The sequence below is a fragment of the Cottoperca gobio genome, chromosome 21, assembly GCF_900634415.1.
Source record: "Cottoperca gobio chromosome 21, fCotGob3.1, whole genome shotgun sequence".
Lineage (NCBI taxonomy): Eukaryota > Metazoa > Chordata > Actinopteri > Perciformes > Bovichtidae > Cottoperca > Cottoperca gobio.
The window spans coordinates 4,170,869-4,198,319 of record NC_041375.1 but is presented as its reverse complement, the minus strand read 5'-3'; the positions used below and the strand labels follow the sequence as shown (position 1 = coordinate 4,198,319).

The 27,451-nt window shown below is 38.9% G+C and overlaps 2 protein-coding genes across 4 annotated transcripts in view; one reads left to right on the top strand and one right to left on the bottom strand.

Moving 5' to 3' along the window:
• Nucleotides 1–4,397, top strand: part of LOC115026713 (inactive dipeptidyl peptidase 10) — a 104,713-nt gene extending 100,316 nt beyond the window's left edge. Inside the window, exons 24-26 of the mRNA XM_029459641.1 lie at nt 1,096–1,159; nt 1,940–2,013; nt 2,633–4,397. Coding sequence (XP_029315501.1) covers nt 1,096–1,159; nt 1,940–2,013; nt 2,633–2,770 — 276 coding nt within the window. The 3' untranslated portion in view covers nt 2,771–4,397. The remainder of the gene's footprint in view (nt 1–1,095; nt 1,160–1,939; nt 2,014–2,632) is intronic.
• Nucleotides 4,398–7,836: 3,439 nt separating this feature from the next.
• dpp10 (dipeptidyl peptidase like 10) overlaps nt 7,837–27,451 on the bottom strand; it is a 215,722-nt gene continuing 196,107 nt past the window's right edge. For 2 of the 3 annotated variants that reach the window (XM_029458743.1, XM_029458744.1), the window contains exons 12-26: nt 25,907–25,945; nt 23,529–23,636; nt 22,011–22,102; nt 21,780–21,827; nt 21,054–21,175; nt 19,521–19,565; nt 17,488–17,586; nt 17,336–17,405; nt 16,102–16,296; nt 14,789–14,843; nt 14,423–14,522; nt 13,311–13,369; nt 12,514–12,586; nt 12,140–12,213; nt 10,056–10,193 (exon numbers count right to left, since the gene is read on the bottom strand). In XM_029458743.1, coding sequence (XP_029314603.1) covers nt 10,056–10,193; nt 12,140–12,213; nt 12,514–12,586; nt 13,311–13,369; nt 14,423–14,522; nt 14,789–14,843; nt 16,102–16,296; nt 17,336–17,405; nt 17,488–17,586; nt 19,521–19,565; nt 21,054–21,175; nt 21,780–21,827; nt 22,011–22,102; nt 23,529–23,636; nt 25,907–25,945 — 1,317 coding nt within the window. Of the gene's footprint in view, nt 10,194–12,139; nt 12,214–12,513; nt 12,587–13,310; nt 13,370–14,422; nt 14,523–14,788; nt 14,844–16,101; nt 16,297–17,335; nt 17,406–17,487; nt 17,587–19,520; nt 19,566–21,053; nt 21,176–21,779; nt 21,828–22,010; nt 22,103–23,528; nt 23,637–25,906; nt 25,946–27,451 lie in introns of all 3 variants that reach the window. The other variant, XM_029458742.1, reaches the window with a different exon arrangement.

The following is a 27,451-nucleotide window of genomic DNA, read 5'->3' as shown; positions in this document are numbered from 1 at the left end:
CTGATGATAACATAAAGTCAATAATATAGGATACAAATAGGTAATAGTAACAGAAATAGTTTTTAAATGGTCACAATTTATTCTAACATTATTAATAAATGGTAAATTGAACGTTAATTAAACTGTATTTAATAATCATTTCAAATGAAAACAACAATGTTTACTAATTATCAGTAAAGCTATAATTAGCACATTATGAATAACATTTTATTTACTTTATTAACCATTTGTTAATATTACCAAATGATTTGTAAAACATCTATAAACATTACATAGATAGATGGACCAGATATCCGTAACACTTTGTTACAACTACACAGGTGTAACTAAGCACATGAATCATGGCTGCATCCCATTTACTGTGAGTGTGTCAGCTGTGCACATGCTGCTTCACTGGCATGTCCTGATGGACCTGACCGGTTGATCTGATGAATTACACCTGGGCTTTTTGTTAAAGTTCAAATGTCTGCAAAGAAAACGGTATATTGCAACGACAATGATTTTTATTTTATTTGTTACGGTCTAAGATTACAAAGAGTTGTATCTTTGATTTCCTTCTTTTCCATAGTAACAGTGGCTGAGGCTCATGGGTATTGTAGTATTAGGGGCCTTCTGCTATTCCAAACTGGAGGAAAAAAGATTTTTAAGACATTTTAAATATCAGGCACAACATGAACCTATCATATATACTGATACTGAGGATTTATATTTTTAAAAAACATAGAAATAAAACAAGAGAATAGTATATGAGAATTTATCGTTTACAAGTATTTTGTTACCAAAATACAAGCTGAGTACCAGCAACAGACGTGGATCAGAAATGTCTGATCTTGCTTGTGACGGTATTTTAATGTTAATAAAAAACTGTCAGCTGTACAGTCTTTCTCCTGCAATCTTTATTTACATATGGGATTGATCCTGTTCAAAGATGTGATTTTCTTATTTCTTACCTGATTTTCCTTGTTCATTCCCTTAAGAGCATACATTGAAGTTAACTGTTCTTACTGCTTTAAATAAGATGCTGTTTAGATGATGTTACAGCTATTGCTGTATCTGTCTGTGGAGGTTCATTTCACTGTTCACTGTCTTTGGCAGATTTCCAGTCTACTCAGTAACATCACATCACCAAGTTTTCGTATTATCCATGGCACAGCAGATGGTGAGTATAGGTACAGGTACAATTAAGCAGCTTTGTGGATTTATCTTAAGGTTTATTGGCAGGATAACTATTAAAAGCTCCAGTTTTGGCCTTGAGTTATTTTATATTGTGTGTACCATATCCTTTTAAAATAGGGTTTTTCTTGGCCCTAGAAAATACACTATACATACTATTTTTATTTATATGCTATTTTTGCTCCTAAGAAGGTGAAGTGGGATCTTTTACATGCAGAAACATGTTAATGTACGATAATAGTCTTTCTGTGCATCGGTTGGTTGAATGTGGAAACCTCAGTATTGACTTGTTCTTGGCGCTAACTGTTCTCGACTATGTGTTACATCACTGATCTATACAACATTTAACTCACGTAGTACTGGTTTTATTTTGCAATATTTGCAATATTTTGCATAGAATATAAATAGGTAATAGTAACAGAAATAGTTTGTTAAATGGTCACAATTTATTATAACATTATTAATAAATGGTAAATTGAACGTTAATTAAACTGTATTTAATAATCATTTCAAATGAAAACAACAATGTTTACTAATTATCAGTAAAGCTATAATTAGCACATTATGAATAACATTTTATTTACTTTATTAACCATTAGTTAATATTACCAAATTAATTTTAATTGACTTGTTACAAAATGTCATCTGCTGGGCAAATGTTTTGGCACGATTCATTTTCATTAAACTCCCGACTGTGGAAGTGTAATGGCCTGAGTAGCTGTTGTGTTGGGATGAATTCTTATTTGAGTTATCTGTTCTTTTTCAGCCACCGTTCATTTCCAGCATTCTGCTGAGTTGGTCAAACTACTGTCAGCGTCAAATGTTAACTACACTCTCCAGGTGACTGCTGCCATTCTTCTGTAAGGGACGGTTCATTCCATCTCACTAACAAGAGGAGACTTTGATGTTGTGTTTTGGGTTTGGACATTTTAGACTCATTTATTAAAGCAGTTCTTGTACAGACAGCCCTTAACATTTGAGACATTTGGCTTCCTCAATGTTTTCATTGGAGAATAAGCTTAATTTTCTCGAGCTAGGTAACATATCAACAGATACCTCAGTCTGAGTTGGATGTGAAGATCTACAGCACTCTCATGATTGTGCAATAAATATGTGGTTGGAACCTGCAGCTAGCTAGCTTAACTTAGCAAAGAAACTAGAAGCGAGACCAGCGAGCCTCCTCGAGTCTCTGCTGTCTTACCTACTGTGGCGAATATTAATTTTTACACTGAATTTGTACAGATTTAACAAACACGTTTTTGGCCTATATATGTCAGTTAGTGAGCCTGAGGCAGACATTGTTATCTTTGGACCAAAGACTGTATATAAGAAGCAATCACCGTGACGTTGCTCATTGGTTTGTGGACCCTGCCATCGCAACCGTTTTGATCTACAATTCATTTGAAATCATTTGAATTGAAAGTAAATGAATGATCCTTTTTTTCTATTTCCTGTCTAGATTTTCCCAGATGAAGGACACAATATGGCCTCCACCAGGAGCCAACACTACATGCTGAACTCAGTGCTCACCTTCTTTAAGCGCTGCTTTGAGGAGAATCAGGTCGACGTCCCTGAGACATCCAAAGACCATGACTAGCCTGTAGAACGTCCCGCCATGAGACAGTTTTATGAGGAGTGTAGCAACTGTTTCCATGAGCCAACAAAGAGAGGCCGTGTTTTCCTGAAGGGCTGCTGTCTGTAAAAGGATTAATATGTAAGATACGTAGCATTACATTAGCTCGGACCAGCGTGATGATTTCAGGGTTGTAATGATTAAGTTATGGAATTGAAAAGATGGTTGGATTGTCACTGTATTCTAATGCTTCAGATTATACTTTTTGTTTGTAATGTTTGTATCATGTACTGAGTACAAATGTCAGGGAATCAAAGAAACTTGTATTTTTCCATTTTAGAGTAGGCTATACTTTTTGCTGACTGCTGTATTCTACTGTGAATATTTTTATTTAGTGCAAACAAAACAGCTTAACTTCACTTTTGAGATTATATCACAAAACAATATCTGCGGGTGCCTTTACCTCATTACAGTCGTCACAATGTTCCCATCATGTCTAATTAAATAAAGAAGATTAAACATTGTCAGCACTGAGGATTAACAGAGGATCTGCTTCTGTAGTAGTGATTGATTGATTCCTCACCAAAAAACTATTGCCATATGGTGGTTTTAATCACATTCAGGTAACCATTATGTTAAAGTTTTGCTCCATTGGGACTGGATTTATTTCTCTAGGGTGGGGTGCGTGATTTTAACGATTCAATTTCCATAAGTAAAGAAAAATGCGTGTATCCGTCCATGCCATGACCGTTCACAAAGTTTAATGAAAATCGGGCAATTCGTTTTTCTGTAATCCTGCTGACAAACAAACGAACACACCAACAAACCCGGTGGCTTTCATTGCCTCCAAATGTGCTGTTGTAACGTCAGCTAGACGGACTGGTGTTTTTCTTTTGAGCCCTGTTGTTTTTTAGCCAATGTTTGTTTATAATTTGGCAAATTGGCAATTAGATGTATGTTGATTTAGCTATTAGCAGTTCCTTTTTGCAATGTACCCATGGATGTACAGATAACTATCACTGGATTATTTTTGATACAGAAGAAAGCGTCACTGACAGGTTCTGAAGCGCCTTTTTTCTGTGATTTCTAAGCAGGCATTTATTCCCAGTGGACAGTGAGTTGTGATTCTGAGTACATCTTTTGACTTAAATTCCCCTCACGCAGTATATTTGCCTCCCCTTCTAGTCTCCCGGGCTTTTGAATTTCTCCTTGTCCTGCTTAATGTCCATGTCTATTAAGTATATTAAAGAATATTAGCCTTTATGGATGTACGATCAGAAACTCCATTGCAGTAATACTGATTTCAAGAATAAGTCCATGCAAAGACAGATGCTTTATTCACAGTAACACTTTCTTTTGATTGTTTTTGACCGACTGGATTCTAAAATGTTTTATATCCCAAAATGTGAAAAATGTAAAAGAAGAAAGGTAACTCATAATAATACCAGTGTTTTCTGTGCTTCAACCATATCCAGACTCCTGTAATACTTATGATCACCATAGCTTTCATTGAATAGGATGTAGCGACCCAGATCATCTCCTGACCACGATCCTGTGCTGCTTACACTTCTGCACTTGCTTGTTTCTGTCATACTGACATTTGTACACTTGGGAAAATGTATATGCTGAAATAAATTGAGACAGCGTTGCATCTTTGCGTTACATTGTGTGTTGTTGTTCTTAGAGGACGAAGCAATACAATGAGAATTTCATTTCGAGCCATATCTGATACAACATGCCCAATCTTGATTTAAAAGTGCTGATGGTGCACCGGTGACATACGATGCTTAGAGGTAGCAGCAGGGACAGACATTATCTTGCAGTTGCTATCAAGTCAAAGTCACCGTCTGCTGCAATATTGTTCTTCTTTTGAGGCGTTAAAGGAATAGTTGAACATGGATCCCAACAAGGCAAAAGAAGTCATAAAAATGCTGAATGGTAGATGTTTATGACTACGATAACTATAATCACTAACAATGGAAATTACCTCCATAAATAAGAGGCTTTACACCAGGGTTTGTTACTATGATATCAAAGCAGTCTCCCTGTGTAAACAAGACTGTAGAAAGCTGCACACAGTCTCTGCACCCGGCTGTTGTTTCAAAGCAGTTCAGTCAGGAGAGACTTATTGAAGAGATGCATAAAGAATATTGAAAGGAACATTGACATAATAGAAAAGTTAAATACAATGTAGTCTTTGACTACGCCTTATCGGGAGGCCATGTCATAGTGTCTATTTTACATCTTGTTTTACGTCTTTCCAGGTTTAACAAAGCTGCTGCTTCCAGTCTTTATTTAGTCTAAGATAAACTCAACACATCTCCACTCCAGCTCTGGACTTGACACACAGACATTAGATTGATATAAATCCTTTCATCTAATTTACAGGAAGAAAGCAAATGAGTGAATGTTGAAGTGTCTCCACATTAACTTGTGACAGTACATCCATCCTGCTGGGAGCGGAGCTGAGTAAAAACAGGGAAGCCTTTCACTCAACTGTGGTTGTTTCAAATAATTAGAGATTAAATTACACAACATCCCATACTGAGATATCCTATCACAATTGTCTCCGTGTTTATGTGCGTTCTGCTCTCTTATGAGATGTGCATTGCACTGTAGTGGCATGTATGTTACTTAAGCAAAGTATTTTGTATCAATATCTATAATAATGATTTTGCAACCTCATAATGATGTAAGACAATCAAATGTATGTTATTTTAGGCTCAATGCAATCTATAAGTGTATCCTAGAGGGAGGATGGGGTATTGCATGTTCCTGAGGGAGGGGGAGAGTAAAAGAGAGCAGACACCTGCTAGGAAAAGTACTGAGATGGGCGGATGTAACCCCCGCCCAAGGTGATAAACACGTGTAAGGCCAGGGAGAGGCACATCACCGGATCTGAACAAACTGATGTCATCTACCAGATTCCGAGAAATGTTTAGGAATGTGACATGAGAGGCCCCATTATGTACGAGTTTGGGGCACCAACAGGACTATAAAAGAGGAGACCTATACTAACATAAGGCTCACTGCGATATCCCCGGGGACATTGTGATCAGAGAGTTTGTTTAATCTGTTGTAAAATAAACTCCGCTTGTATCATTACCATTGACGACTCCTCCAGCGACTCATTTTTCTTGTTCATTTATTGCACTAAGGTTAACTAGAGATCAGAAATACAATTGGTTCGAGGAGAAAATAAAAGATTAAGTGTCTGTGAGCAGAGTGCCTAACTCCCTCCATCTGGCCCGGGGGAGGGGACCTCTGACCCACTACAGCACGTTCACACAATGACGAGAATTTGTTTGACATTTTAGCTGCAACATAAAAGAAATTGATCATTTTGTTCCAACAACAGAGCAGTTTTGACTCTATGGAAAAATATCCTGATTAATAACAATATCTAAGCCTTTATCTTATCAGTGAATGGCTAGTTTAACATGTGGCCAAAGGTCGAAAACATCTTCCAGCATTCACATCCAAATATGCCATCTGCATAGTTAACATGAGTGTTTGCATTATACTGCTCTTTTGGGCTATTTAATATTATTAGCACACACTTTTCTTGTTCTTTATGATGATATTGTATATACACCGACTCATGTCATGTCATTTGTTTATTATCTGTCCTAGTTTACTCCTCTACATTTAGTTTGACTTCTATTCTGGTATATACAGTAAGTTGTTGTGTTATTTATTTGCATAGTCACAAGTGGAGTACACTATAAATCATTTCACTACAGGTTGTACATGACTATGTATGAAGAATCAATAGTTCATGAAAACCTAGATATTAAAGGGATAGTTGGGATGTTTTTGTATAAGGTACTTATACATAGTCATTGTCGTAACCAGCACAGAAGAGAAGCAAGGTACTGCTGTGGACTGGGGGCCAGCAGCAAAACATATTTTAGCCATCTAAAAGACAGGCCCACCTGAAAAAAGCACCATCAGTTTAAGTGCACGCTATATTTCAAATATCTTTGCCACCTTACCTTGCAGTGAGACATCTAGACAGTCTTTTTTTCCGATTTGGAACTGAAGCTGTTTTCTGCGCAGCGCACATTTATTTTAGTTCACCCCTCTCCTTTCCTCCACTCTGTCTCTGACTGTAGGTGTGTGTCACCGCCCTTCGCGACGTACAGCAGAGGCGAGAATGTGAATGCATGCGCAAAAAAAACAATAAAAAAAAAAAAAGACATTTTTCTTTTTTAATTGCTTTATCTACAAACAATTTTGCGACCCCCCTGCAGTACCTGTTGAAGACCTATGGTTTAGTTAGTTTGTGTTAATGTGCTACTTGTATGTTTTAAAGGTTTAGTTCGGATTCACCAAAGTCACGAAATAACACAAACAAACTAACCAAACGTGGCAGTGGTAGACCAGCAACTCCTCTGTTCTGTGAGGTGTGGTGGCTTTGGCAAGAGCATAGACAGGTATAACGGCTTCAGTTCCCTGTCGGAGAGTGCTGTCTCACAGCAAGGTAAAGCTGTGAAAATATTCTAAATGTAGCGGTCACCTAAACTGATGATATTTTTAGATGGACAAAACACGTTTTGCTGCTGACCTGTCCACAGCGGTACACTACTTTGCTTCCTGCTGATACTCCTGTCTGTTTCTCCAAACAGGGGGCGAGCCGACCATGCCATACAATTACTATGGATAAGTACCTTATACAATCCCACTTCAAAACATCCAAAACATCCCTTTTAACACAACAAAAACTCTACATGGAATGAAAATGTTTGAATGTGTGGATAAGAGGCTCATCTATGCTGATGTCTTCAGATCCTGTAGAGTTTCATTCCCTCAGCAGAGCTCAACCATTGAGGCCATCGAGTGCAGGCCCTCATTAATGCACGCTGACGTGCAGTGTTGGGGCAGCCATGATCACTCTAAGCAAGAACAACTCTCCTGCTAAATCATTAATGTGGGTGTCCTAAGGCCATGACAGACTACCTGTACTATTTAATGTGAGTCCCAAGGTGAAGAAACAAATGAAACGTTAAATTGAAATCTCAAGCAATCAATACAAACAAATGTAGGTGATTTGGTTCTCTGTGTGCTCTATTTATCAGCATAACTCATCGTGTTTTTCATCGTCTTTTTTTATTCATAATCATCACTAGAGGACAATCACAATAAGCCCAAAAGCTCAGCCCTAACCTTTCCCTTTAAAACAGCAAAAAGAACAAGAACAAGCATTACAAAATCCTTCCTATGAAGAAAATCAACAACTGAAAGGAAAACAGAAAGAAAAAAGTACAAGACATCCAGGTCAAATCAATCCATCCCAATAGACTAAACTATCTATGATATCTGACATCTCAAAAATATATTTATGTACACACTCTGCTGTATTGTACTATACAAAATGTGACAACACTTGACACGTTCCCTGTAGACATGCAAACACCTTACTGACACTGTAAAATTGTCCATCTTAGTACACCCATTTTCATTAATATCCATTGCAATAATTTTTTTTTTCTTGAAATAAGAGAATATCCAGAAATAGAGAAAATGTCTCTTGACTTCAAGAAAGCTCTTGAATCAGGTGGAGCCACGCTGAAAAATTGTCATACCTTTTGAGATTTTAAGAAAACAGGATTTAATGACATATTAAAGGGAAAGTGTGGATGTTTTGAATTGTGGTTGTATGAAACACTTATCCAGTGTGTTACCTGCAGTAGATGATGGTAAGCTTGCCCCAAATTTGGAGAAATAAACAGGAGTACCAGCAGGAATCTAAGCTAAGCTAAGATAAGCTAAGCTAAGCTAAACTAAGCTAAGCTAAGCTAAGCTAAGATAAGTAATGTACTGCTGTGGACAGGTTAGCAGCAAAACATATTTTTGACACCTGTTTAGGTGTACGCTGTATTTAGAATATCTTCACCACTTTACCTTGCTGTCACACAACCCTTTCCAACGGGGAACTGAAACCCGATCTATACTCTTTTCAAAGCCACCAGACTCCATTGAAAAAGACAGTCATTTTACCTTGCAGAACACAGGGGTTGCTTATCTACTGCTGCCTCTGTCTGTTAGTTAGTTAGTTAGTTAGTTAGTTTGTGTTATTGTGTGACTTTTGTTCGTTTGAATTCACCAAATTTACACAACAACACAAACTAACTAACTAATCAATCGAAGCAGAGGTAGATTAGCAACTTCTGTGTTCTGCAAGGTAAACCTGCTGTTTGTTTTCAATAGAGTCTTGGTGGCTTTGAAGACAGCAAAGATAACAATAATGATTTATTAGTGTGGCCTTTCGTTTAGGTGTCGAACATATGTTTTGCTGCTGACCTGTCCACAGCAGTACAGTACTTAGCTTCCTGCTGGTACTCCTGTCTGCTTCTCCAAAGTGGGGGTGTGCTGACCACATCTACTGTAGGTAACACACTGACTATAGATAATTATCTTTTACAACCACACTTCAAAACATCTCCACAATCCTTTTAAGTGTGGCCTGAAACTACCATATAGAATTCACAACATATTCATAACCATTCAGCTGTTGTAACTGATACTAAACTGATTGCGATGCTGTGTCTCGAGGACCTGAGTTGACATAGGCTAACATGACACTGCTAATGGATGACTACCACTGCCAGCAAGTAATATTACAGTATGTTGAACCTCATAAGGCATTGTACATGTCTACACAAGACCCCTGTACAATAAAGTGTGACCTATAGTGTTTTTTTTTTATTCAGGGTGGACGATGGCGGAGGGTTTCAGCAGGAAATAGCACTTATTCAGGATCGTCTCTGCTGTTGTGAACTTGCGTGACTAAACATTTTCGCTGGAGCATTTCCTTGAGCAACAATACAACAACCATAGGAGAGGTGAGATCAAACGTGTCTGTGTCCATTTCTTTCCAAGTGTTACCACGAAGGGGACTAACATGGCGATATGAGTGAAGCCGCTAGGGAAAAAAGAACCATGCACTTGTAGATGACAACAGCCCAGAGAGCCCGCAGAAGATGGAGGCAGTCTTCCGTGGGCTTTGCCAAGAAACGGAGCGTCCCAAAACTGAAATGACTTTATGCTAGAGGGCAGTTCCTGCCTTAAGTCCCGGCAATGCAAGTGTCACTGTCATGTCCTTCGGTTATCTTTTCAACACATTTATACATACACAGTCACACACCGGAGTGCTCACACACACAGCCACACACACTTTTAGAGCATTGGCAGCTCTAACCCAATGTCCATGTCCGGCTAAACACTTGGTCCAAACGTGAAAGGCCTTGACGGATTTTAGCAAAATTCTTCAAGCTCTGCCAAAGGTCTGACCCTCAAAGCCTCCCGCCTACTCCTCCTCCTCCTCTTCGTCATCAGGCAGCGCTATTAACTCCTCCTTCAGACAATCCCTGTAGAAGCTTATAAGTGTGGCGTAGAGGTGCTGGCGACTCTGCTGAGACAGGAAATGGCCCTCATCTGGGTATATCTGGTGGATAAAAGGTAAGTAAATTAGTGGACAGAGGTTTGGTGGACATACAAAGACGACTTGGACGGATAGGGTATGGGATTGGGTAAGGGATGTACTCTGTTGCTGTTTGCCACAATGTCTTTTCTGATACTACCACTAGGAAGTGCTGAAATTCAACTCATATGTCTCATGTCCACTGCATGCTTTGGCTCGACTCAACTCAACTCTCTTTTGGTACCAGGTCCTTTTCTCCATTTTATTTTCCACTGCAGTTAGTACCCACTCAATGTAGGCATGATTCCTTGGTGATCACATCTGAAACTGCCGTGACGTAACTTTTCCACACAACAATCCCTGAATCCCTTCCAGCAGAATTTTGCTGGCTGCCATTTTTGACTGTCTGTTGCTGTTAACGTAGCTTGACTATTTAAAAATGGCGTGTTTGTGCAGGGTGCCCTGTGTCGCACAAGTGACGATTCTCTCCAAGCAATCAGTAGTCAGAATTGTTTTAACTCCACCTTCTAATACTAGCTCAACTCACTTCGAATTTTGACGGAGGTGGTCCTGATAAATGGACCAGGTACTACCAACAACTCTTGCTAATGGAAAACAAAAAAAGAAGCAGTCCAGTTGAGGAGAGACCAAAATGACCTAAAAGGAAAGGGCCAGAGCCTCCTACGGTTTTCAAAATAAAGTGTTTTTTAATTTCAAACTGTCACATTTAAGGGTAGCAGGTTAAAATACATTAGAATGATCCTTTAATGGATACAGTCAGTCTGTCTGGCCAACCTGGTATCCTAAAATGTATGTTCCAGCAATTGTCAATTACGTTTCGAGGGAAATGTATGTATGAGATTGTCCATGGAATTCCATGTAGGTATCCATGGAGGTCGGATTTATAACAAACACAGAACTTTCACCCAGGAGGCTGTTCGTGTGAAACCAAAAGTCAACTTTGAATTTACATCCATTACTTCATGTGGCAGGTGTGGTTACGGCGTCGGCTGCCGGGGGATAGATGGGAGTGTCTCAGCTGGAGACAATGTAATGGACTGCATTTATACAGCGCTTTTCCAATCTTTGCGATCACTCAAAGCACTTTACAACACATGTCAGGTGCACATGCCTGGTGATGACCTGGTTCTGTTCTCCTGCAGTAAGCTGAGTCCTGGGGGAAAAGACGTGTGTGCCACAGGGAGCCTCGGACGCTGAAAGGACGTTTGTGAAATTGTTTGTTTTGTTTTCCTGAAAAGGCCAAGACTGGCAGCATTAAACTGTTTTTATTTACCAAACATCCTTCTCCTTCTGTCCTTTTTATCTGGGTGAGAGCAGGGTTGTCTCACACTTCAATAACGTAACCACTATGATCTTTTACTAAACCAAACTAAAGTAGTTTGTGTTGCGCTTTTGTGATTAAGAACATTAAGATCATTTTGTAGAAGATAAGGTTGATCAGACTGTCACATGTCAGCTACATATTGGTGATAAACTGTATTCTAAAACTACAGGAGTTCTTACAAAGTCTACAGCCATGTTTCTTTACAGTCTGTGGTTACATTAAACTGAGGTCACTGTGATTGTCTGTTGATCATAATGTCCTGATTTAACCCAACAACAGTGTTTGCACATGTTATGTTGCAGGTGTTTGGTACTCAGGCTATTCTAAATGTATTATTTACATTATGTATGTATGTGTGGCGTTATAAAACATTTGAATTTTTTTCTTAAGTTATATTTTTGGGCTTTTCATGCCTTTATGATAGTGAGAAGTGCAGATTGTGAAAGGGGGAGAGAGAATGGCCACATGTCGGACTCAAACCAGTGGCCGCTGTGGCAAGGACTCAGCCTTTACATATGGGTCGCCTGTGCTACCAGGACGCCCAAAACATTTGCCTTTCTATCCATGTTTTAAGGAATGCAATAAAAAGAATATGCCTTGGTGTTGGTGTCTCTGCGATACACACCTGCATTGAGTAGTTTGCTCCAACTTTCACAAGGTTCTTGACGAGCTCAGCAGTATGCTGAAAGTGGATGTTGGCTGGGAATGAAGAACAAAACATGTCAGCAAGATTCAGACTGAATCCTAACTTGGAGAAAGAAGAGACAATCAGATTTTTGCAGGATGGATATACTTCAACAAATTCGACATGCATGGTTCGCCAGCGAATGTTTTCCTCTGGAAATCCCAGCATCAATTTAGATAACCCACTTTTCCTTTTATCTTTTGATTAAAAACCATTTGCCTCATTACGTTCCAGGATTGCATGCTTCTTTGTGCTCAGCAGTGATGCACCACAGATACAGTATTTTCATTCGATCACAATTTATTTCCTCTTACCATCTGCTGTGCCGTGCACCAGCATCAGTGTCTGCTCCCTAAGTGCTTGAGCATTCTGCAGCACACTGGAAAACTGCGAGGAAATCAGAAATAGTGGTGAGATAATAGATTAATAGATATGCTAACTGGCATTGAGGAAAGCAATAAAAAAGAAAGAAGTATGATAAATGTATGATCAAATATAAGACATTGTGGTAAATTGCATTATACCCTGATTACATGCACACACAGACACAGTCATTTAATCCAATTAGAGATTTTAAAGTGATAAAGAATCTCCGACTGACAATATTTTTCTATGCTTGAAAAAAATAAGTCAAACCAAGTGTGCACACATAGAAATGAAGAGCTGCTGTATACTGAAAGCAGTGAATTACTTGTTCGGGGCGAATTTGTTGTTTGGTTGTTTACAATGTGTTTGCAGAAAAACACTTTTGTTCTCCCCCACTGCCTATCTCCTATCGCTGTAGAAAACACCTCTGATAGCTAAACATCTTGTCTGCGGGAGCCCTGAGAGCGCCATGCAACCCTTTTGGAGCAGCTTATAAAAAATAAAATAAAAACTCCGGCATGTGATCTGACACACTGGTGCACGCAGTTACCAAAGAGAGATGAGTGACAAAAATCCTAACAGAGCGTGAAAAAAACACAAGAACAGGTGAAGCATCGCTGCCTCTGACTTTGATAGCAGCATTCAGTAACTGCAGGAGCTTAACTGTAGGTGTGTCAGTGATGTTTCGGCAAGTCGCTTTCAAACATCAACGGCAAACAAGTGAGGGGAGGTAGTAAACACGCACCTGATATCTGCTGTCATCCCGTAATGGCATGCCAAGGTATCTCTCAGAGAACGCTGATGCTGTGCAAATGAGAAGTGATATATTCTTAACAGAGCCGCCGGTAGACAGTGCTTCAGCTGCAGCAAAGTACCTAAACAAAGTGGACTTCCTGTCATCCTGAGCCCAAATGAAATGCATCCAGTGAGGAGGAAATCACACCGTGTGGAGGAGAGAGGGTCCTCTGTGTCATCTTAAGACTGTAAAGAATGCACACTCAATAGATGTGTTGTTGGTCTTTAACCCTTTCATACATGCATTGTTAAATCACAAAGTAATATCTCTTATGTTTGTAAGTGTAATTTACGAACCTGCAAATGGTATAAATACACACACAGGAATATTACATGACAATAAATATAGGTTTTTTTCACATGCATATTGAGTTCCATTGAACTTCTTAAATAGTTGATGCATGGTGTCACAGAAAGAAATGTACAAAAAAATATTATTAAGTTCTGGATGAAAAGTATTTGTAAAATCTTATTTAATACATTTTTAACTGTGTTTTTTTCTGAGAATAAAAAGATTAAACAGTTATTCCCGAGGTACTTGGCTCTTCCCTCCACCATTTGAAATGTGAGATGCATTATTTTAATATGACAAAGAGATACAAATATATTTGTATATAATAGAGAATTTGGGGATCCGTCACCTGGTGGTCTGAACATGGCACTGGAACTTAAATAGCTTCTAAATATCTGTCCTCTGTAGTGTATTATTAGTTTCACTCTCCACACAAACACTGTATTGTTGTTTCTACTGAAGGCCCTGTCACACAGTGCCGTACGGCAGAAATGTATGCCAGTGAATACGGAATATCGGCAATACACTGTTGTAAACGTTTCGTTTTGTATAAGTACGTGATACGCTATCAATAAGCTCTGTATACATTCATATACGTTGTATATGCTAATTTTCATATATGCCATCATACGTTTCTGCCATACGGCACTGTGTGACAGGGCCTTTATATGTTTTACTTCTACATGATGTTCAAGATTGAAAAAAAGTAGAAAGAAATCTCATGTGCACATGAACATGATGCAGGATTTATGGAGGGATTCTGTACTCACCATAGAGTTTCCAGTCTGTCACTGGAGACATCGCACAGGCACATTTGAAGAGGCTGTCAGTCGACTTGAGCATCATTAATGTTATGTACGCTCCATATCCCTGCGCACACAGACATACACATTAATGTCATTTTAATGGGAAATTCTTCAATCTGTAAAACTATAAAAATAAACCGTGATTCAATTATTCACTATGAATAAAAAAAGAGTACCTTCTTGATACGTCAAAAAACAAGCACAACAGAATAACAGTGATCCATACCCTGCACATGGATTTTTCTCAGCAGCACCTACATGTAATATGCTGATGACGAAAATAGACTGAATTCATTTTACATCTAATTATAAACGAGAACATGGGCTCACCTTTCCAAACACTGCTATCCGTGTCCGATCAATATATGGAAATGTCATCATGAATCTGGGGGGAAAAAGGCACATACCATATGAGCTATTGTTTCAAACTAATTTATATCATCTGATACTTCAAATAGCAACATGTTATAGTGTAGACATGATCAATCCAAACAGCGAAAATTTCTGCTTTACTTCTTCACTACTTTAAGTCCTTTGACAATCTTTCAGCAATCACATCTGGTGGAATTATGTAGACTGAGTGGAGAACTGCTTGTGTGCAAAGAAATTGATACCAATGATTGTTATGGTGGGGCTGTTTTAGGCATATCAGTAATTTTGGCTAATTAATGCAAAGTAATGAGCAAATGTAGTTTGTTGAGCCAAATTTGTTTTTAAATTAAGATTGCTTTAATCTCTCTAACAACCGACCGTGAGCTGCAGCTTGAGGTTAGTAGCAGCAAACCTGAAGAGCCAAATTATGATAAAAAAAAAAGTGAAAAATAAGACACAATTATAAATTGACTCACTGTACTTACAGCAAAGTGTTGACTAACCTTTAAAAAGTATCTCACAATCACACACCAGAATTTTTTATTTTATTTTGCATTTTGAGAATAAAATCAAAATAGGTAGTAGTGGTAGTATTTTGATTTATTCTCAAAAGTTCAACATTTATTCTCTACATTTCAACTTTATTCACAAAATGCTAAACAAAACAAAAAAGTTGCTCCTCTCATTATCTCTCTCTCTAATACTCTAATTCTCTCAGGTGTAATTGTCTTTAAAGTACATTTTATTTGTGTGAAACTTTTAATATCTCGAGTAGCAATCAACTATTTTATTATTTATCACGTAACCTGTGAAATTATGGGAAATAGGCTGGAAATTAATATAAAACCCAGCTGGAGTGCAGAGAAATATTTCCTGCTGCTAGATGAGGGACATCATAGCAGAGAAAATATAATAAGAGGATTCTAATAGCACATTGGCAAGTGCAGACAATTAAGATGCATGAAAATAGATTCCAAACTAAAGTAATGGCAGCTTTGTTCCTCTTGTTTGCACCTCCAAGGAATGAACATTTCAATCAAAAGTTTGTGTGGAGATAACAAATCAGAAGAACGCAGCAGCTGCAACTGGCAAGCCATAAAACCACCATGTTTTAATTCCTACATATTATTTCCAATAACAAATTGTTCATTCATCAGTATGTGACAATCATGAAGCTCCTATCCAAGAGATTTGCATGTGATGATCATTACATTTGTCATTTGAAACTACGAGATGGTTTAAAGTAGAATACAGTTAATTTGATAACATACTCTACTGCTGCAATCTGGTCCTGAACATCAACAGTTCCCAGTCTCTGGTGAACCTCGTGCAGGATCCTCTGACCCTGGAAGCCGCTGCCCCGGCCGTCCAGCCGAGCCACGATGACGCTGTCTGAGCTGACCAGCACAGAGTCCCAGCTGAGAGAGAAGCGGTTGCTCACAGCCTGACCACCGGGGGCGCTGTCACTGAACAGAGCACAGGGCATGTAAATGAAGAAAACTCCCAACGAGCAAAATCAAACAGCTGGAGCTGAAGGCAAACAGCAATGATGAGTTATCACTCTGTCTTTCAATTATTTACCACTTCCAATCCCTGTCTATGGCACTCAGCCCCAAACACAATAGTTTATTTATTCAAAGGCTCCGTAATATCCTCCAACAGTTTGGCTGTGTAGTTTTTAGCAAACTAATTATATTATTCTAAATTATAAATACACATTTAGTGCTCTAGTTTTTCTTTCGTTTTATTCCTCCACACTCCATCGTAAAATAGATTTTTTTAATTATTTTTTTCTGTGTGTGTGTTCATGGTTATGGATGAACATCAATGAGCAACAGTATTACTCATTGATGTGTTTTAATACTTTTGGGAGAAAAATGGTGTTCTGGCACAGAGGAATAAATCCCTTTTTCACACATACAACTGCAACCCTGAACTTATCTAGCCATTACATGGAAGAGCTGTCTGTGAGAACACAAATGTCCAAATCATTTTCGACTGCACATCAAACGGACTTTACCCTGCCAGCTCCCTGGTCCGTGTAATGTCTGATCGAGCCTTCAGGCATTCACGTCAAGCGCGCGAGTGGCCAGATTCTGGAATTTTTGTGAGTAAATGACGACGGCAAAATGGTCAGACAGAGGAACAGCAAGAGACCAAATTAGGAGCCGTTTACGTGACCGCGGTGTGTCCGTGTCTCCTCTAAACCGTACGGAGTATTTCCAGTATGTGAGAACTCTTCTGACACGAATAATCTCCTGTTATGTGCTACACGTGTGAAAGAGAAACTCCGGACAATGATTCTCCAGACATTGTCCGAAGTACGTATGTGAGAAGACGGCTTGCGATTTATCAGGTATGACTAAACTTTACACGTACATTACATTTTCTTTTCCCTTCCCAAGGATTGTTTGACAGAATTTTATGTTAGAACAAAAATAGAATTCATCAGTATGCTTTTCTGACATTTTCTGCGGTGCAAAGTTTCATACAAATGATACTTACATAAGCAACAGTAGGCCATAGTGACGGGACTCAGAGAAGTCTGGAGGATAGGAGATCTTCAAAGGTAAATCTGTAAAAGAAAAAAAGAAATGATACCACCAATTCATCTGTGATTCACGATAGAAGTATAGAAACCGGTACATTATTCTCACCAAAATGTTCCATCTGAACAGTTCTGAAGTCAGTCATCTGGATCCTTTTGAACTTCAAGGCCGCCTTCAGCAACGAGTTGTTCTCAAGGATGTAGTAATCTGTAAAGATGAGGGGGATGTGCTTAAAGGATGATGGAGTCCAAAAATTGCTGCCAATAATCAAAGTGCTGCTGCATACAAATGTCCCATAATGAGACGAGGCTTTGTCTTCAGAGGCAGTGGTGTAATGAGAGGAGATGGAAGGTGTAGGTAAGACAGATGAGATCTGAGTCTCGTGGGTCGTTTCTGACATTGGTTCATTTTGTGATCAATTTAAATGCTTCATGAAGCTGAATACATTTTTGGATTTCATCTTTTTGGGGTTTAGCTGTTGCAAATAAAGGAGACCGTTCTAAATTCTAATATGTGACAAGATTATAATATGAAATATGCAACCAAAGACAGGTTTTTAACCAAAGGAATAGGTGTTTTCAGCTTATGAATAAAAAAGAAAGATTTGTGTAACATTGTCAAACACGCTGAATATAGTTTGTAATTCAAACAATAATAATAATGATAATTTGTGCTGCTGTTAAACTTGGATGAGCACAAACAAATACAGTCAAAAGGTTCCATTTCTAAAGGCATTTTACACACAGCAGCTGGACCCGGTATCCTCTCCACATGTAATAAACAATGACCCCCTGGTTTAGCCATTTTTCCATTCCAGCCATCTGAGAAGCAGCTAAATGAAATGGAATTCATCCAGCACTTCTAATGGAAAACCCAAAATCAATAGACGCCTCATTATGAAACCGCCAGAGGCCTTGAGTTCCCAGCTGTGGATGGAGGACCTAAACAAATAACCCCGGGCAAATTGCTTGCTTTGCTGCAGCACAGCTGTAAACCTTTTAGAGGGGGGGGTACTGATAGACATACAGGCATAGATAACAAGAAGAAGCATGTGTGTTTGTGTGTGTTGAGAGTGAATGTGTGTGTGTGTAGCAGGTGTGTCTGAATTGATGTCTATGTGAAAGGAAGAAGAGAGAAGTAGCAAAGGGGAAGGAATCCATGATCTGATGATGCTCCTACGGTCTTTTCTTTTAACGCTATTGGCTCATAAAAAAGGCCGAATTCAAAACAGGAAACTCATCAACCCCTTATTCACGTTGTGCCTTGACTACAGTTTAATACACTCAGACCTTGGCTTCAGCAAACCCACAACAGGCAATCACAACATCAACAACAAATCAAAAGAATTGTGCTAAAGAAGCGACATGTTGTTTTAGATTATTTTAGTTTTGAAACCTTATTCAACAACCTGAACACATCTGCAGATCAGTAGCCCTACCCAAAAATATATCTTCTTTACAAAGTTGGTTTAGCTGCTTGACCTGTTGTGCTACTAAGCAGCAGCTGTAGCCATAATGCCCGCTTCAGACGATCATTCAAAATTATTCAGACATTCAAGAGTCCTCATTTCCCAAAATCTCTCGGCTGAAGTGTCGAGTGCAAAGTTAGCAAAACCCATGAAGCCACAATAGCCTCATTTATGGGACAAATACAACACGTCCTCATAACTAAATGACCCCGAAACGGCTTTTATGACTAAAAGCATAAAAGCCGTTCTATTTAATGTTGTGGAACAGTTGCACGGTGCCAGATTTAAAGAGTGGGTTTAGATTAAAATAACTACGTTTGTTACTCACGTAACTATGTGACGTAGTGCGAGACGTGGTTACGTAGTGATGTAGATACTAACATTGTAACGTCAATATGTACTCAACTTAAAGTAATTTAACGTGTTGACTTTTGGTTTCACTTTCCGTCCTATGCGGACTGTGCCACATCACCTGACTTCCTCCTTTGCTCCAGTCATTAGGAGTGCGGCCACTAGAGGTCGCTGCGTAACAACACGTGTAAATATGGGTCATAATAAACTGCTTGTAAAGACCATTTTTTTTGATGACGCAAAATGAGGAGAAATAAAGGATATTCCTTTAAGATGGTCGTCACATACGTGTCGTTCCCACAAGAATAAATTGAGTCCTTACTTGAATTATTGAGGCTGTGTAAGATCACAGTCGGCGCTCCAGGACCTGGAAGGGAAAAGTAAAGATTGTGAGTGTAATTTAAACATCATCCTGTTACTCGCTGAAGGATTATGTGTGCTATTGGCAGACAGTGAAGGACATTTTCAGAAAAAGTAAAAATTTTGGCATTCTTCATACACTGTATTTGTCTGTGTGACAAGGTTCTAAAGTATCTACACAGAAGTCAAAGCTGTCTTGTTTACTTGGTTATTCTGCTCACCTTCTCTAACATACCCGTATGATTCAGGGGTTAAAGGTCACTCAGTGCTTCTCTAATAGCCTCCGACTGTCAAATTAAGTCAGTTATTTTCAACATCCTTTTGTAATACTTAGTCAGAGGTTAATAGGATGGCACGTTTGCTGAATAGCTCATCCTCGGCAGAATCGGCACCTCTGCAGCTGCAACACATACCGCCACATTCCTCCTGCTCTACTTTCTTTGTACTGAAGCACAAACTGTAGCACTTCCTTTATTTCCTCTCTTGGACTTACTCGTTGGTCGGCTGCATTAGCTTTGACCTTTGCATCCCACACTACACTCTCTTGTGTCACATAGAGAAATGTACCTGCTTTCAACAAGAAACCAATCAGAAGCAATTTACGAGTGGAATTAAAAGGCTTGTGTTCCTCTTCATATAAACAGGTATCAGGACAAAGTTGTCGGGGTTATGTGAACTCGGCCCCTCCAAAGACAACAAGCTTTCTTCATTGTTTGTATTGCTTTTGGGAAAAGGGAAACATTTTTACCGTCCAATAAATCACCATGCCAAACCCAAATGCTTCTGAGCATGAAGCACTCTCATCTGCTCAAAATAAATTGAAACCACAAACAATATAAAGAGTTACCCTCTATTAAATAAGCTGCTCGCCGCACAATAACGCCACCTAAAAGTAATTATACACAATAGAGTGGCTAATTGTTTAATTTAATGCCTCTCATTTAGAACTGATGAGAGATTAATTTAAAACAGAATAGTTGGAGGGTGACAAATAATTACAACGGGCAAACCCTGACATCTGCCACACGATCTCGGGAAGGAAATGGCAGAATAAATGAGGAACATAAAACACACTAGAATCCTCAATTTAAAATATTTTTTGAATCTGTTACCTGCAACCATATATTGATTTTACTGCACATTTTCTGGGAAGAAGAAACCACAACTACCGTGAGTCAGCTTTAATCTACAGTGCAGTGATCCTGCAGTTATATTATTATGATCGGAAACAAGTTACAAAGGATGATTGCTCCAAAGCGAGTCTACAAAGATGAGTTTTACGGAGAGATATAAAAGATGCAGTGAGCAGTGTGCTGGCTTCAGGTCATTTCATCACATACATGAACAATTTAATAAAATCATTCTCGTACTCGATGTATTCCGTTTCCCTTGGAAACACGTCACATTGTTGAAACTATAGATGCAATAACATGAGCAGTAGTTTAAGAGCAGACACTTAAAGCCTTAAAGGATACATTAATATCTGATGGCCTACCTTTACAATGCAGGATAATGTGCTGGTTCGTGGGGCTGATGTCAGCATCGAAGTACAGACAGTGAGCTTTATTTAGCTCGCATGTCAAACAGCGGCGTGGGAACAGACCCACAGTCTTAACACTGAGGAGACGAGATCATAAATTAGGAAAGTAAGACACGGGGCACTTTATCTTCTTATCACGCTCAAACAGACATATCCAGCTAAAGGTGGCACAACCCGATGCAGCTCTATAACAAATAACTGAATCATTCATTTCCTGGTTCCAGCTCCTCCAATAGAAGGATTTGCTGTAAGGTGCTGTTTCCACTATTTTCCGACATTTCATAGACAAAACAATTAAACGATAATCGAGAAAATAATTGACTTTGAGCGCTATGGTACAAAAGATAAGATACATCACGGTTTGGATACACAGAGAATGATAATTAGCAGATACATTCATTGTAGGTAATTAAAAGATAAAAATATGACCAGCGTTATCCTTTAATTGTCGTATATTCACTATAAATAAAATGCTTGTTATCAAAAAGAAACACAGAGCCGACATGAAGTGAATATTCTGATAGTCATATCAGGGTAAGATGAGTTTGTTGTGGGAGTCTTGCAAAGATCTTTTTATGACAAGTGTCAAAATTGTCCATTTTAATAAAAAAAAACGTGAGCACATTTGAAGCGCTGAATACAACAGCTGTCAACAGCAGGAGCTGTATGATGACAACAAACCTGAAAAGCTGCCGTCGCCGTGGTGAACCCTCTGTGCTGAGAAAATAACTGTCAGGAGAAAACAATAAGAGCAAGCAGGCGTACTGAATTAAAACTTTATTATCGCTTTCTTTAAGTTGAATTCATACATCTCATTACCAAAGCACACACTCTTGTGTAAGAGTGGTATCTGTGGGTATGTATCTTATGTGTTATTTATTTTCTTCCTCTAAGAAATAAATGTATACTTACAGGTTGTCAGTGTTCTCATCAAAGGAAAGGATCTTGGTCACCTCCCAGTTCCCTGATGTTAAATGTCGGACTTCATTTTGATCTGCTCTGAACTGAGAGAAAGAAAAGAAGGAGATGGGTAAAGGTCATGTGTTTGAACATGTAATAATCTCTTGTATCAATATGGTTGTGTTTTTATTTAGTTAAATTTGATGAAAAAACATGTCAGGTTTTTTTTTCTGTTTCTGTTTTGTACAATGTAAATTGTACAATTTCATTACTTTTATCAATGCTTGTGGTTTATTGACTTTCACAGCCTTTTAACTTAGTTAGTGAAGATGAAGATACTCTAAATCAGGGGTGGGGCCATTTTATTTTTTACTACATCCTTCTAGGGCCATATTAATTATTGAACTCATAACCTCTACAAAATGTTTGTAGCCCATTCAGCCCATTCATTTCACTTTTATTTTATGCTGTGCAAAAAAACAACTTTTTTATCCATGTATTCTGTTTTATCAGAAAACAATCCTTTATTAGTCCCACAGTGGGGAAATGTATCTTGTCACAGCAAAATAACATATGAAGTAAAAAGGCAGTACACAATAATTAAATATAATAAAAAATACCAAGAGGTTGATAATAAAGTGAATATTGCACATGGCAGTGATAATTGCACAGCAGTGGTGGAATAGTCTGTTCTTGGTGTGGTGGTCTACCGATCTATCTTTCCATGTTGTTATGTTCCGCTCTGGAGAGAGGAGTTTGTTGGGCCAAACTCCGCCAAAGAGCGTTAACTTTATCCTAACGCACTCGTCCTTTCAGCTCGTGCAGTTTGGCATGTCTTGTGGTGTAATGATGCTCAAGATTATTTTTCATCACCGCAAGCATGTCTGCACAAACTAGGCACACTGGCCTTTTACTTCCACAAAGAAATAATCGTTCGTCCATTTCTCCTAGAAAGTGCGACATTCCACATCCAGCTTTCTCTGTTTTACACTTGTCATGCTGCGCTCGCTGATGTCAATGACTGTCTCGTTTAATATTGAAGTTTTCAGCTGCCCTGGTGATCAACAGAGAGCGTCACTCTGGAAGTGGTGAGCCACCACATCTTTCCCTTTAACCTTAACCCAAACCTTATGCATAGGAGGCCTCAGGTGAATAACGTTACTGAAATCCAACATGTAACTTGTGTATTTCTTTAAACACTGATGAGGATTTTAGTGTCAGTGTATCGGTAGAACACTTTGTAATGGGCTTATACTGTTCTGGAGGAAAGTATCATTAATTACTCGTAAGGACATTCTTGATCATGGCAACACTTTAATTAACGGCTCAACAACAGCATGAACAATAAGGGCTGCTGTGAGTCATTTCCTCAATTTCTGGTTAAACTATTTATAATATACACTTGGCTGCATATTAAATAAAATAGCTCTATTAGAGCTGTGGCAACTAACAACTTCCTCCGTGTTTGAATAAAGGACTCAGGCAGATCGTTGTCTGTACGCTGCGAGTGACTTTAAACTAGACCTTCACCTGTGTGGTGAACATGGCGATGTGATGGAACTCTCCACGCCCGCCTTGTTTGACCGGGACGGTCAGGAAGAATCTGCTGCCGTCTTTGGAGAACACCGGTTCTTGGTTCTGCAGAGAGCAAAGATTTACGAACTCCACAGCATCATCAGAACATTCTTATTTGTGTGAACATTGGACAGAAATCTGATTTCCCAACCATATCTATTTCTATTTATTGTTGTAAAAAGGTGTGAAGCATGATTATACTGTCAGTATCCAGAGGCTTGAATAAGGTTTAACCTTGACTTCAACAGCTTGAACAAGTGGATATAAATGATGATAACCATGAGAAGCACCTTGTCAGGCTGAAAGTAATAATCTGCAACATGTTTATATGAATAAAGGTCTGTGTTGCTCCTGTCCAGGCTGCCATAACTGAGAGTGGGTGAACCTTTTTCCAGAAAGGGAAATTAGTAGTTGATCAGCAGAGAGGAAAGTGCATCATTTACCTGGAACTGAATTGAGACAAAGTACATCTATGCAAGTCCTGTACTGTACTGCACACATCATTTATTATTATAAGGAGAACCAGTGAAACAACACATTAACACAGGGAGGGATGATTTATCAAATATTAGTTGCATTATGAGAAATGTAGGATCCAGTGTATTTTGGAGCTTGACTCATGACGGACTCAAAGTCAGGATATCTCCACTTCTGGTGCATGGATTTTGATCATACTTTATTTGAGTATGAGTCCCTTATCGTAAATGGAAGTGTTAAACTAAATTGTTGGACTGCCCCTTTAAGTACAGTTCTGAGGTACATGTACTTTACTTGAGTATTTCAATGATCTGCTCCTTTAATAATAATAATAATAAATTGTATTTATAAAGCGCCTTTCAAAGCTAAAAGCAATCTCAAGGCGCTAAAATGCAGGACAACAAGAAAACAACAACAACAACAGACATAAGATTTTACGGAGAGGCTTTTGTAAAAAGAAAGGTTTTTAAGGCCCTTCTTGAAGGAGTCGGTGGCCTGTGGAGCCCTCAGGTGTTCTGGGAGGGAATTCCACAGGTGAGGAGCGGCTGAGCAGAAGGCCGATCGCCCATGGTACTTCTTCATCCCTACACTTTCAGACAAATGTTGTACTATTTACTCAACCACATGTATTCAACAGTTAAGATTTTAAAACGTATAATGGGCATAGAGATGATACAGTGTAGCTGTAAATGAAATCAGCTCCACTTCAAGCAGATTCAAGACTAAATGCTGGTAACACATCAATAATCTACTAATATAAAATATACAATACAACAATAACAGGGACCGACCTAATTATAGACATAGTCTTTAAGTTATTTTCCTCACATACTTTTACTTCAGTCAAACTTTGAATATAGGACTTTTACTTTAAAGTATATTTTTACATTGTGGTGTTGATCTGAACACTTCTAACACCACTGAACATTTTTAAATAACCTCATTAAATACTGTGAAATTAGTACATATTCCTTCCGTGTACTGTAATGCTCAATTAAGTGCTTTACATTTAGTTCATCAAGTTTAAATGTGTGAAACCTGCACTGAATAAATATCTCACTCAGTTACACAAACACATTCGGTCTCGGATGGAGAGTTTACCCAGAATTAGCCTTTAGCATTTGCGAAAATCTTACATAAAAACTGTGTTTAGCAAAGGCCCTCGCGCTGCACTGACAACACCTCGCAGTGAGTAAATGAGCATCTCCCAGATTACCACCTTAACAAAGACAAGCAGCTCTGCGCGGCAAGATTGGCAAGTGGTTAAATTATCCACGGCTACAGCCAAACATGTACGTCTGCAGGGCTGTATGGTCAAACCCTGCCAGAAACTTTCTCTCCCCTGCCTCCATCTCTGCTTCCAAAGTGAATAAAAAATGCTAAAAAAGCTAAATGATGACTGCACTCTCTCCTTTGGAAGAAAATAAATAGATAGAGCGCTATCTGTTATGCTCCATTACTACACAAGGAAAGAGGTTGATGATTAAATAAGTCAATTATACAGTGCAGAAACGGTTATTTAAATAATTTTCTTACAGAAAAACATTACACAAAAGGCTCTTGTTGCTGCAATTTTGCAAATTTTGCAAACACCCAATGCACTTCATGCATAATGATTCAAGGAGCCGACTATGAGGGCCGCTCATCCTGAGAGTAGGATCTCAGGGGGAATAGAGCCTTCCTTCATTATACAGAGTATTTGTAGAAATACGTAGAGATGAGGTAGGACATTGGTGAAGTTGTCTATTATGTTGCATACTTGATAAGATACTGAGATGGAGGTGATTGACATCAAGTGAAACTACAGCACTGGAGCACATGCTTTCAAAAATACTACATTTGTATGTATACTTTACCTGCTTGGAAAGCCAGAGCTCCGAGCTTTCTTCATGTCTCTGAAAGATATGTCAGAGCAAAGTATCAGTCCGGTGTTAATTCACCAGGATCATCAAAACCCTCTCTTCTTTACAGCCTTTTGTTTCTGGGTCCTGCGTTACACGTACACAGAGGCTTTCAGATAGTCAACAATAGAGCAGTATTGTAGATACAGTGTAATCACATTCTTTGGAATTTATTTTATGTCTGCAGAACATTTTCGAAAGTGTTTCATATTTTGTAGAACTTATTTTGGAATAACACTTCAGTGGCATATTTTCCTAGACAGAATCATCTGTCACATAATGGAGGCCTTATTGTGTAGTTTATTTAAACGCGCCACTGGGGACACCATTCTCAGTCTGAGCCATCGTTTCAAACCAATATGCATGAGCGGGAGTCAGAGTTTTGGCAGAGGAGGCCGGGTGCTCGGTCCAGGCCTGAGCTAAGCTGCCTCTTGGCTGGGCGGCATGTGTGCAAATCACACCAAATCAGGAAGCACAGAACTGAGTGAGTGCCACAGTTCAACTGCAGGGTTAACACGGCTCTGTGTTTCCCAAACATGGAGAGAATATGGAAGGGAGTGTTGCGATTACAGCAAAGATTTCTTTAAAAAATGATTCTATTAACAGATACAACAGGAGTGTTTCCGCAGTCGTTGTACAAGTCTGCCAGGCTGACAGGCCAAGGGAACCTTTTTTGTTTAATGCCAAAAATACGCCGAATATCCGTTCCAGTGTTTACCCTGTATTCATTCTGCAGTGGAGCGAGGCTCGTGTCTGTTGTTAGGTCACGTGTCTGAAATACAAGCAGTTATCTAAACTTACTGAAGTCAGTTGAGCAGTAACAGTAACAGGCTTTACAAGTCACATGTTTTCTTTTCAGATCAGTGCAGTGCAGTGAATTCCTGTCGATGTGAAGAATAGTTAATGTGCATTTGTAGTAAGTAACAACATGAATTACTACATGACATTACATTACATGTCATTTATCAGTCGCTCTTATCAAGAGCAACTTACTGTGAACTAACTACAGGCTCACCTGGAGCAACTCAAGGTTAAGTGCCTTGCTCAGGGGCACAATGGTGGAAGCCTGTTGTTGAACTCACAACCTTCCGCTGTTGTAATTGGAAGCCAAACCACTGGATCACTATTTAAAGACACTTTAAAGTAAAATTTAGGAATGGAATTTGGTGTTGGGTAATTGTTTGAGTGGGACTGTGCACCACGGACTGTTTGCTAAATCCTGTCCTCAAACGGGATGATCCAATCACAGCTTAGCAACCGTAACTAGGGAGAGCAGGTGAGTCTGTGATTTATTTAGACAGGGTCGGTGAAGTTTATTTGGTTTCTATCCGATATGGAATGGAAATGGAAATTGAGGATTTTTTATTCTCTGTTAATGATCACACACATGTACACAGCAGGCAGCTGCTATACAGCGCCTGGGAGCCGTGTGGGTGTCTGGTGGCTTGCTCAGCAGGGCCCAGTCGGTGAACTGGCAAAGTACCAATCCAAACTCCATAC